Source organism: Parasteatoda tepidariorum, chromosome 6, assembly GCF_043381705.1.
Source record: "Parasteatoda tepidariorum isolate YZ-2023 chromosome 6, CAS_Ptep_4.0, whole genome shotgun sequence".
NCBI lineage: Eukaryota > Metazoa > Arthropoda > Arachnida > Araneae > Theridiidae > Parasteatoda > Parasteatoda tepidariorum.
Window position 1 is genome coordinate 77,026,439 of NC_092209.1, and position 12,778 is coordinate 77,039,216.

Below are 12,778 nucleotides of genomic sequence, written 5' to 3' on the forward strand. Positions count from 1 at the left end.
TCACTAGCAGAATCTGATTTGATCTTGAAATTTATTAACAAGAACCAAGAGAGTAAATATTGATCCTTTTCTTGGAGACTTGAATTTCAATTTAACTCATGGTACAATCCAGGATATTTGGTCAATTTAGGAATTGGTAACTGGGCGGAGTGAGCTTGACGCTAGCTTTTATCCATCAATCTTCTTATAACCCTATATTGNGATTCTGTAAGCTTCAAGCTTAAAAATGTCAATCACGATATTTGGTCAATTTAGGAATTGGTAACTGGGCGGAGTGAGCTTGACGCTAGCTTTTATCCATCAATCTTCTTATAACNTTTGTTCTCATTTCTCATTCTGACGCTCTTGACCTTGACATCTCGTATTAAAAAAAATAAATAAACGAAGCTGTGATGTACTTTATGGTTTTTGCATTCATGACATTATTGTTGTAATGAAGTATTGGATTGTGTATTATTTGTTTTAATCGATATTCAAAAGATATTTTTGTTGTTCAATACATGCAATTTTACATTTAAATTTTTAAGTTTCCTCTTCTAAACTGCATTTCGTATTTCTAGATGTTTCGTTAAATAAACATTTCACTGTCTCACTAATATTGCCTTTCATAAGTAAGTTTATATGCATGTACATGAAAGCTTTTGTCTCATTAAATTCTCGAAACATATTTACTTTAAAAATATTTGATAATATTTTTAAAGTAGTTTTACTCCATAAATATTTAGTTATTTCTCTTAATTTATAAAGTAGTTTTGCTCTATAAATATTGGTTCCTCCTGCAACCAACTTATGAAACAGTTTTACATCCTTATTACAATCTTGAATATATTTACTTGGTTAAGCATTTTTAGGTAAAAAAATTGTTTCTTCTTTAGAGTTGAAAAGTCCCTTTGGTCACGTCTTATAATGATCTTCAAGTCATTACTCCATTTTAAAAGTAACTAGTATTATGACACTTGCACTATATTATTCCTAAAAATGTCATAAATTTTTTGTGTAGACAAAAAAAAGTTCGTTCTTAAAATACAAGACAATGATACAATTTAGCCCCTAAGCTATGCCCATCTGATTAAAAAATAGGAATAATTGGTATATTTGATGTTTTATGAATAACAATTTAGAAAATAAGTCTACTGATTAAGGAATTAAAACACTCATAAGAACCAATTATTCTAATTTAGATAATTGTAAGTATGTAGTGTTGCTTTGTCTGTTTATTTTTAATAATTTATTTTAGCTTCGTTTTTCTTTAGTTTTCTTTTTCTGAACCTTAAAATTCCGGGTATAGCTTCGAGCAAAAAATATTCACATTTTCGATCTGCACTTCCTTATTTTCACATTCCTAAAACTGTTGAAAAATTTTAATAATAGCATTATTTTTAAATTTAGTTTTAATTTAAAGAGCTTTATTGTTATACTTTGTACTTATTAATTAATTAAGCTTATTACCTGTTTGTGAACATTTTGTTTGATTTAATCTGCTTTACATGTTTTGTAGAAATATTGCTTAAATGTTTCATAGTTTTAATCCAAGGTCATTCATAAAATTATAAATTAAGCATATATTTTTCTCCATTATATAACTATTAGCTATTTCAAGATCTACTGTAAAATTTTATATATGATATATATATCAGACGGGTATAAAAGCAAACTATCTGACAAAATAAACTTATTGGAATGTTCGGAAAAGAAAAATTTTTCTGGTTGAAATTCCTATTTCTATAGATATTTAGTTTTTCTGTAACTTGAATGAGGTTGGTTCAATTCTACGTAACTAGTATCAGTTAATTTAATAGTGTTCTTGTTAGAAATTATGCTAATTAGAATTGGCTCTTATAAATATGATAACTCTGTTGAAAAATGATGATTTTCATGCTGTTACTTAATGTTTTCATCACAGAAAAAAATGGGTGAGAAATTCTCACTCTTTCTCAAAAACAGGGTGAGATTTCAAAAAGTTAAGTGAGATTTCTAAAAATTTTTAAAAAAAACACACACACACACACAAAGAGACTTGGAAAAAGAATCATTTCTTTAATTATAATACATTTTTAACATCTTCTAATTTTTAAAGCATTGAATGTTTTTGCTGCTCATCATATGGAAAATGTTCTACATCTACTTTTTCATCAGCTATTCTCTTTAGGTTGCTCAAATGCGTATTTGTTTTGTTTCGATTGTTTCTTCCCATATTTGTTTCCTTTTCATTCGTCCATTTCGGAGTAGAAGATATTGCCTTTACAAGGTATTTGTCCATCTTACATTAATGCTCAAAAAATTTGAACGTCTTACATGAAGAAACCTTACCTACGGTAAGCATGTAGTTGCAGAGAAATGCGTTCTGAAAGAGGTTCCGTGATTCCAAGGGATGGTGTTCTGTTGTTCTTAAAGGTTCTGAACAATACTGGTAAATAGGGAAGTTAGATAATAAGGCAGATGTTGAAAATAATGAAGGATCCAGAAAGAAAAGTGAAATGGATTTTATTGTAAATGGCGCAATGAGAAATTCGTGAATTCTGAAATTGGCTTATAGAATGCACGAATTTCTCGAGGTAATCATTTTTTAATGCGAGAAAAGAAAACAATATGCGAGATTCTCACGTTCTCTCGCTATAGTGAAAACACTGTTATTTAACAGTAGTGATAGTTTCTTTTATTTCTATTTAAAGAAGATTGAACTTCTCTTTAAAGTTTCTTAAGTTAGTAATAATTAAAGCTGAATGCTGTAAAAGCACAAGAAAAACTATTTTATTTAATCTAGATATCTAGAAGAAAATTATGTGTCTCTAGGGAAATTATTTATCTTTTTTAAAATTACTCAGTAGAACTCCGGTTTTATATTCTCCATTTTGTAGGGTCAGCTGGGTATGAAATCAAGCTTTTTTCAAAAAGGTTTTTAAAGAAGGTTATCAAACCATTAACTTTACTTTAACGTAAATTTCGATGCATTTTGTATACAATGGATTCATTTAGATTAAAAGTGAAGCATAACTTATCAATTTTGTTTGATTGTTTTCTTACAGTAATGCATTCAAAAGAATATGTTTTGATATAGGTACTTTATCCTACTCTGGTATAAAGTGGGTTTAGTTTTAAAGTTAGTATATATTTCATTAAAAAACATATGTCCATTTTATATACTTGAACATATGCAGTATATTATTTTAAAAACAAAAATACTCTTAAATAAATGTATCTTGATTATATTATTCTTAATTATACTATTGTGGTGTTTGATAGCTTATTTGATGTAAAAAAAGAACATTCTTCTTTATTGAACATTCTTTAATATTTAATAATTTTCAGCTATTATATCAGGCGGACTATCTCACCACAATAGAATAGTAATTTATCTTAAACCAGATGTTTATTTTGTATACAGTTATGCTCTTAGAATGTGTTTCTATAAAACTAAATAAGTTAAAATCAACAGAAATTGAATTTAGGTATGGAAAAGCAAAATAATGGTAAAATAGAATAAATTTATTTTTAGAAACGTAAAAAGAATCGCCTGTTGACGCCAATGATGATTACTTAAGTGGAAATATTAGCCATTTGGTAGCCAGACAACATGCACAAAAAGTCTATGTACATGTACTATTTAGCTACGTATATGTACTAAAAATAATTGATAAACCTACTATTTATTATTTTAAGAGAAATATAAAAAATAGCCATACCATTTTTATGTGAATGATGTTTAATTAATTATGGTTTAATAGTTACGAATGACTACTAGACATGGTACTAATTGGTTTAGGAGGTACTATGCTATTTATTGCCATGCTATTTATTGTTGCCAATGATGCCTAATTTTAGTAATACACAACTAATAATATTATGAAAATTGTTGTCTTAATATGTAACAAAACCATTAATAGAGGTACAAAGTATTATAATAGTATGTTTGGTACCTATTAAAACTGCATCAATACTGTACAGCTTTATTATTGGAGGAATGCATTTTTATTGCCCCTCAAAAGTAGCATAATTGCTAGAAACATAAGCACCAGAAAAAAATGATGGAAATTGACAGGGGAGGGCGGTGGGTGGTTCATACACAAAGCAAATCAGAAAATTTAGTTTTTGAATTCCTTTTATAGTCATACAGTTTTTAAATTAATAAGAATTATTCAATTTTTTAAATAAATTAAATACAAATAAATAAATGGTAGATAAAAATTTAAGATATAACCGAAGAAGCAAAAAAAAAAAAATTTTTGTGCCAATCAATTGTCTTTACAAGCAAGCATAAGAGTTAGTAGAAACTTTACTAAACCTTTCTAAAAGAATAAGAAAACCTTAAAGATATGAAAAACATTAATAAGCATTAATATTACAGTATTTATATTTAAAAAAGATTTTGCAGGTTTAAATAATATTTTTGACGAACTAAGACTACTGCTGTTTAAAAGTTATGACGTCTAGTTTTTGATCTGTTTTCATACAATGTCATTTTTAATGGGAATTTAATGTCTTTCTCAGTAACTATCATAACAAACGCTTTTAATGTTAAATCTGAAATCACTCATAAGCACATTTTTTCTTCTCCAAAATGATTATGCTGCTGTTCTATCCCTGTATTTTGGTAATATTTTTAATTGTATAATGTGTATATTATATTGTTATTTACCCTTATCATTCTTCGCTTTAAAAAATTTTGTTTTCAAGTTACAATGTAGGGCTATAATCAGACAATTAAAATATTTTTTTGTTACTTCAGTATAAAATATAGATACTTACTAAAGCTAACACAGAAGAGGAAAGAAATATCCTTACAAGGCTTAGCTAAGCCTAAACATATACCCGCTTTACCCTATTTAATATTCTTAATTTTGTTTTTTTGCCCCAATTTTACAAACATTTGCATTGTAAGTATCGAGAGGGATATTTTTGCCACTGTATCTAAAAGCAAAAAACATCTAAAGATTGCACATTTTTTCTAGTAGTACATCTCATAACTGTCTATTTTTATGAAATATTCTTAAATTGTTTTTTCCCCGATTTCAGTTTATCCCGCTTTGTGTCTTTTTTTTTATTTTTAAGAAAATGTAAAATTGGGGTTCCACCGTATATATTTTTTGTAAATGCATATGCATAATGTAAATTTTTTAATTTTAGATTCTCATAATGGAAAACAGAAAAGTATTTTTAGTGGCATCAGCAGCTCTTATGAATGCTGTCACTGTTGGAATTGCCTCCACGTATTCTTCTGCAGCCACTGAAAATATGAAAAATGGTAAATTGAATCCTAGCGATGTGGAAGTTTCATGGATTGGCAGCATTCTTCCTCTAGGAGCTATTTTAGGAGGATTAATTGCTGGTATATTTAATTTTTTTTTAATGATTTGGAAAAAAATAAAAGAATTATTTAGAAATATTTACTTCTTTAGTGGTTTTGTTTTTTATCCATAGATTATACATTCAAACCCCGCTATAGTGAACACAGTTTATAGTGAACTCCCGGATATAGTGAACAAATTGTGCGCCCCCGTACCTTGCTACTCACATATAATGTTATTTTTTTGTGGATATTGTGAACTGAAAAAAGAGAGGCAGTTGGATGTTATGAACTTTTTTCTGTCTTCGGCTGATTTATTTTCCTCATTTTTTTTGTAATAATTTTGAAATTTCTACTTCAAAATAAATACATATACAGATTTTTAAAACCATTTATTGTATGGAATGTAGCAATAAGCATTTATCTGGTTTGCTTCATTATTGAATTGCATTATTTAATTGGTTCAGCATTCAAAGAAGCTGCAAACTTCCTGTATCTGGACAAATGCTTCAAGTCAAAGCCGATGAATTTGCTAAGCGATTTGGTGATACTACTTTTATGTGCTCGAATGTCTGGTTAGACAGGTTTAAAAAGCGGAATTAGATAAATTCAAGAAAAAATATTGGAGAGTCGGGAGGTGTTTCTATATCTGATGTTGAGGATAGCTGACCGGCTAAAGATTAAAAAAAAATTTTGGGTGCACGAGACGAAGCATAATAAAAAATAAAAGTTAACACATTTTTGTTGTATTATTTTTCAGTAATTTTTGTATTTCATTTTATTGGTCAGTTATTCAAATGATGCGTAATAAAAGGGGGAGGAGTTTGGAACTATTAGTTAAAATTGTTTTCGGAACGGTTATAGTGAAGTCCCAGTTATAGTGAGCCAACCCCCCATTATAGTGAAATTAAGTTCATTATAACGGGGTTTGACTGTATTTTCTTATTTACATTTTACTCATGCATGATGAGAAAATATTAGCACCTTAAAACTAATGTTAGAGACTCAATTTAAAAAATAATTATAATGAGAGGGAAAAGAGATCCACAATCTTAGATATGTCGGTACAAAGCGAACCAAAAAAAACTTTTCTCTTGATCCTGTAACTGTCTCATATATGAAATTAAAAAACAGAAATTATTTTTTGCTATATTTTGTAAAAATGAGTCTTTGATGTAGATCAGCTTTTCTAAGAGTATTGGATTGTAACCATTTTGTTTTGTTAAAATTTTTGTCCTGTTGGTTTTTCATGAAGTGTAATTACTTGCAAATAAATTGGGGGGGGAAATCTAAAATTAAAAAGGTACATGAAAGAAACTCATTTAAAATACCAATCACAACTATTACTTTAATTTTATATATTAAATCAGGGCTCGAAAAAACTCAGATATTTTACCCGTCCCCGAGGACGGCTTGTCCAACAATGTACCCGTCCTCCTTTGAAACTAACCCGTCGCATCTAAATAAATAAAAATATTATTTTTTCTTATTTATTACAAACATTTATATAAATTACACAATGAATTAGTAGCTACTACGATTACATTATACAGTAATAAAATAAACATTAGGTTACTAATGGTAAAACCTAGTATTTCTTTTATGAAATAATTAATTTCTTTTATGAAATAATTTAAATGACAAAAGTCAAGTTATCTGGAATGTCAATTTATCCAAGGGTACTGCGTTTTTTAAATGAATCAAATATGACGTTTGCCAGTTCCACAATCAAGCCTATGATTTACCGAGGTTTCTGCACAGAAATCTGAAAGGGTTTTTCCATGTAGGTGGATGTTCATAATTGCGTTTAACGCTTACGTAATGTGTTTTTTTGTAAGTTCATTGCTGAAAAGTCCCTTTCAACTGCTGCAGTATTCCTAGACGGAAAAAACATCAATCCACCATGCGCAGTATGCTGCTGTACGGGATTTCTAGATTAGAGGGTCATTTTAGAAGTGAGGCGCTAGACTCTTGTAAGATAACAAAAATTGAAAGTGTATCACAAACATTAACGGACGTCTGATTCGAGAAATCCGTTTTCCGCGGAAAATTTTTGACCGCCGAGGACAGGCGGTTTTTTGAGCCCTGTAGTAAATATAGATAAATAATTATGTATTTTAATTAAATAATCACGTAATTCTGTTTTGTCTGCTTGCTGTGTAGTGTAATTATTTTTAAATTTGTACAATTGAATTGGGGAAAAAAATTGAAAATATAAAAGTGCTTAAAAGAAATTCTTTAAAAGTTCCAATCACAATTATTACATGTAGTAGTTAGTTTCATAACAACTTATTTTTCTGAAAAATCATAAACTTTAATTGTAATTAATCTTCTTACTGTGCTTCGCCTGATTTATTTACATTAAATTAATTTATAGATAAATAATTAAGTAATTTTATAAATTTATTTTGATAATCTCCTCCTTACAAAAAAAAAAAAAATTATACATGTTCTAGAAATGAATTTTTTTTTCTTTAAAATGTAAATGCACCCTCATTGTTATGATTAAAGCTTTGAATTACTTATTTTAGCCCCAACATGGTATTTTTTCTAATATTTGTGACCCACAAGTAATTTAGTTCTGTGTTAACTTCATTGTGAGTTTTTGATAAAAAAAAAATTTAGAAATAAATGATATTTTAAATAACATTAATAAAATATTTTCAGTGTGAGTATGCCCCTTGTAACAAAGTGTTGTGTTACAGATCTTTTAAATGAAATTCTAAAATTTGCAAATCAGTTTTCTTAAGGATTAACAATTTTTTCATGCCTTATATTTAATATCACCGCTTCCTTGTTTACCAGTTTCTAGCTCTGTAGTTTGCTAATTTAAAATATGTTTTTACTTAATCAATAAAGTTATTTAGAGATTGTGCCAAGGAACTTGAGATTGATACTAAGTTAAGAAAATCTGCTTTAATTAATCACATAAAAGCATTTCTAATATAAACTGATAATTAATATCATTTTTCTTTTTTAAATTGTTTAATCTTTTGTATGTTTTTGTTTTTGAACAATATATTATTTTTTGCTTTATATATATATATATTGTCATAGTGCGTCTTTTTGTACTTTTGTATTCTACCATTCTCGATAAATTTTGATACATTACAATATTCCACATCCTTTGTAAAAACTTTCCCTTTTCTTTAAATTTAGGTTATTTGTCTGACAGAATCGGCAGAAAAGGAGTCATGCTTTATCAATCTTTAATCCTTGTCTTGGGCTGGCTGTTTATTGCCTATGCACCTAACCTAATGTTTGTTTACATTGGCAGATTTATGACTGGCATATGCTGTGGATTAATTTGTGTTGTAACTCCCATGTATGTTATTGAAATATCTACAGCAGAGATGAGAGGCAACCTGGGTTCAAGATTTCAATTATTCATCTGTAAGGGCATTATAATTTCATCCATTCTTGGAGTCTTTCTTCCATGGCAATGGTTTGCCATTGCAGGTGCTGTTGTTGGAGTTTCGGCACTGTTATGTGTTCTCTTCATCCCAGAATCCCCACGTTGGCTTGTACTTCAAAATAAACAGTCTGAAGCTGTAGAAGCTGTAAATTTCTTGTATGGTAGTACTGGTGCCTCGTCTGTAAACCAGCTAGTTAGCGAAAGTTTAAACATAGAATCTTCCTCTATTGCGCTTCATGAAATACTTCACCCAACATTTTATAAACCTGCTTTCTTGTCGATCATTTTAATGATTTTTCAACAGTTTTCTGGTTCGAATGCCATCCTTTATTATACTGTGTCTATTTTCAAGCAAGCTGGTAGCTTCATTAATCCGGTTTTTTCAAACTTGTTGGTTGCTGTTGCTATGTATATTTTCACCCTAATTGCCACTTTTTCCATGGATGTCATTGGAAGAAAGAAGGCACTATACCTATCTGGTATGGTTACTGCAATATCGCTAAGTGCTATGAGTGTGTATTTACTTGTAAGTTCCCATGACAACAAATTCAAATCCAACTTTAGCTTTATGCCACTGGTGTGCTTAATAATATACATTGCTGGTTTTTCATTGGGCCTTGGTCCTATTCCTTGGCTTATGATGTCTGAAATGTCACCCGTGAGAGGTCGGGGCATAATTTGTGGGCTTGGGACTGCATTTTCTTGGTTCTTCGCATTTATAGTTACGAAAACATTTTTACAGATTGAAGATCTTGTTGGAAACATTGGAGCATATTGGATATACTCTGGATTTTGTTTGTGTGTTTGTTTCTTTGCATCTTTCTTTCTTCCTGAAACCAAAGGTCGAACTTTAGAAGAAATAGAAAACCATTTTGCAGGAGGGGAATCTCGTTTACAGCGATTGCAGGAACTTTCAAATGAGAGGTATTCTGATTTGGAAGGTTAAAAGTATTAAGACAATATATTAACTTATAGAAACTATTTTGGTAATATACACCCTTTTGTTCATTTTAATATAACTATACTTGTAGTAAGAATTCTGTGTTATAATGTGTGTTTTTATTTATACTTATTTAAATTGTAAATAAAGCTGTGTTCATTGTATGTGTTATATTCTTGTTACCTCTAGAATTCCTTTTAAATTACTGTGTGGTATATGATTATTTCATTTAGTTCTAATTAGAAAAACAAGATTCTGGTTTTGATAAAGTTTATTTGAACTGAACATTAATAAAAATTATCAACTAATCAAAACTGTTTTGACATGATATTCATAGAAATACATAGTAATAACTGCTAAAATTAACTAAAAGATTTTATGTAAATTTTTAAAAATAAAATATTTTAAAAGGATAAATAATATGGTTGTTTGTTATATATGACTGATTAGCTAGAAAATTAATTTTTTTTCTTAAACTATAAACTATTTACTTGGCAATTATGCAAAATTAAAGAAAAAAACGTTAAAAAAAATTATTTTTTATTAAACAAATTTTTTTAATACATAATTTCAAAATTTCTTTGACGCATAAAAAGATTTTAAATTTGATCAAACATTTAATTCTATTTTTTTAGGAAACTGAATTTATTCATTTTGTGTGTAAATTTATAGGTTGTTTCAGAATTAAATTATTGAAAAGCTTATTGAGAAGAGATTCTGAGTGATATTTTAGGGAATTTTGAATCATCATCTTTACAAAACAGAACTGCAGTTTTTAATGAGAAAATATATTTACCAAATATTTTTTCCCATTAAAGACTTCTTTTAATTGTTAAGTTATAAACATACATTTCACACTAAAAATTAAGCTGTATACATACATTTGATACTTTAAATAAAGTTGTATGTATACATACAACTTTATTTAAGCAAATACTTTATTGTTAAACTTTAACAACACTTTATTTAAACAAATACTTTATTGTTAAACTTTAACACACAACTTTATTGTATAAAGTTGTACATACATTTGATACTTTAAATAAAGTTGTATGTATACATCTGTCTGATCACAATCTTTTTTTAATGTCACTTGGGGTACCTTTATCAACTAAATTCCTAAATTGGTCTGTTGCCTTAAAAACAAAATTAATTAAATACTTTTAGGCCCTTTTGCATCAAGTGTATATGAAATAATATATAGTGTAATTTATAAATATTTTTTTTTGTTTGTTAGTTGATTCCAGCTATAAAGTAAGTGCAAACATGTATAAAATCTTCCATTCGTCTAGTTCGTAATTTTTAACACATTTATTAAAAGAAAGTAGATACTTTTCAGATGCTTATTAAAAGCATGGAATAGTGATGAATTGTTTTAATAATAATTATAGTTGATCTGTTTAATAGATCGAGGGAAAATTAGCTTTCTCACTCTTAGTTACAGGGGTGAATGTTAAAATGTTAATTAATGCATACTTGAACTTAAAAAAGTTAAAAGACAGAATGTGAATATTAAACTGGGAGAAAGAGCGTTTTGTTTAGAATAATACATAAAGAAAAAGATTTACAGAAAAGGAATAACGTAAAAAGATTAGTAGAAGCTTTTTATGTTCCATATTTATTTATTATTATAATTTTTTTTTTTAAAAAAAGGCCGTATTTCGAACTTAAAAACTATTTAATCTATTTCATTCAATCGAATTGCGAATGCAGCCAGCCAAATAGTGCATTATAAGGTTGGTCGAAAAATAAATCGGTTGAATATTTGCTATTTTTCCAAAATCAATCGGTATATTCCTACCTACACTGAATTAATAAAAAGTATTTATCAATTAATATTTTAAACTATTTAAATTTCTTGAGTTAATTTCGTCATAGGTTATCTTTATATAAATGCAAATTCTATGACCCTGTGTTTGTTACACTAAAAACAGTAAAAATTCATAGAAGTATGCATTAGTTTTTAACGTCGTCGATAATAATGAATGTCGATTTCAATAATAGGCTGTTAAGAGAGGAAATAAAATTGAATGATAAAATATACAGTACAACAAAATGCATATTCTTTTGAGGTGTGCATCAGAAATTCTAAAAGTAGCAGACGAATTTTTATTTTGTTAAAAGAAATATAACTTAGGGATTGATGGTCTCTAACCATGGGTAAAAGCGAGACCGAAAAGAGGAAACGCTGGCAGTAAAACATTCTCAGTCTATTTTTCGGAAGGAGTAAATCTCTTTTCTTCGTCAAACTTCTCTACAATATCTACTTTTTCATGGAAAAGAAGCAGTTTTATGTATATGCTATAATTACATATAAAAAAAATCTTGGTAGTTACAGAAATTTAAATTTTCTAGGAAAAAAAATGCTTAAATGAAATGCAATTCATACCAGTTTTTGCTCTTTTCTGTCTTGGTTGGATAGGTTTTCAATCTTGTGATCAGGGCCCGACATAGGCCAACACCTCCTAGAAAAGAGTAGGCCTCTGCACGGGTTACCATAAATATCCTTTAGTAGTCCAAACGTAATGACATATTTCGTATTTTCAACCACTGCGCAGCTTAGTACCCCGAACGTAATGACATCTTTCTTATTTTTCATCAACTGCACAGTTAACTTCGTCACATCGGACTACTAAATTGATCCGTGCTGAGGCCTTCAGACTTCTAGGAGGTGTTGCATAGGCCCTCTGCTTCACTACTTCAGTGATTAAAAATTGAACTTTATGGAGGTATTTAAATTTTTCACCTCATTATACTTATATAACAAGAAAATTGACTAGAGCTTAAATTAGCTATAATGCCCCCCCCCCCTCCAATGGTCCGACGAAATATCGTTCTGTCCATTTTATTGATTTTCAGACAATTCTATGCGATATTCCGATTGCGGTTTTCTGATTGTTAACTTTGTCATCTAGCTGCGCAAAATTCCTAGCCTTGCTCACATTAGGGCGGAATTCAGCTAAATTTTCCGAATTATGATGGCTCACTTAAGCTAATCAAAAGCCTGTATTTTTGTAAACATATCGCCTTTTGCTACATGTAAAAATGCGGGCTTTTGATTGTCCAAATTTGCCCATCGTAATTTGCGACAATTTAGCTAAATTCCGCGCTAGAAAGCCACGGATTTACGAAATATAGA

General features: G+C 28.9%; 1 protein-coding gene across 3 annotated transcripts; it reads left to right on the forward strand.

Annotated features, from left to right (window-relative positions):
* Positions 1-322: 322 nt before the first annotated feature.
* Positions 323-9,803, forward strand: LOC107447780 (facilitated trehalose transporter Tret1). Of its 3 annotated transcripts, none has more exons than XM_016062794.3 (3): positions 323-611; positions 5,125-5,326; positions 8,444-9,803. In XM_016062794.3, exons 2-3 carry the CDS (start codon positions 5,134-5,136, stop codon positions 9,643-9,645), a joined length of 1,395 nt encoding a protein of 464 aa, XP_015918280.1. In that variant the 5' UTR covers positions 323-611; positions 5,125-5,133; the 3' UTR covers positions 9,646-9,803. The 3 variants fall into 3 exon arrangements, with proteins under 3 accessions (XP_015918280.1, XP_071038753.1, XP_042908010.1); XM_071182652.1 differs by having other exon boundaries at positions 328-438; XM_043052076.2 differs by having other exon boundaries at positions 332-430.
* Positions 9,804-12,778: the final 2,975 nt, after the last annotated feature.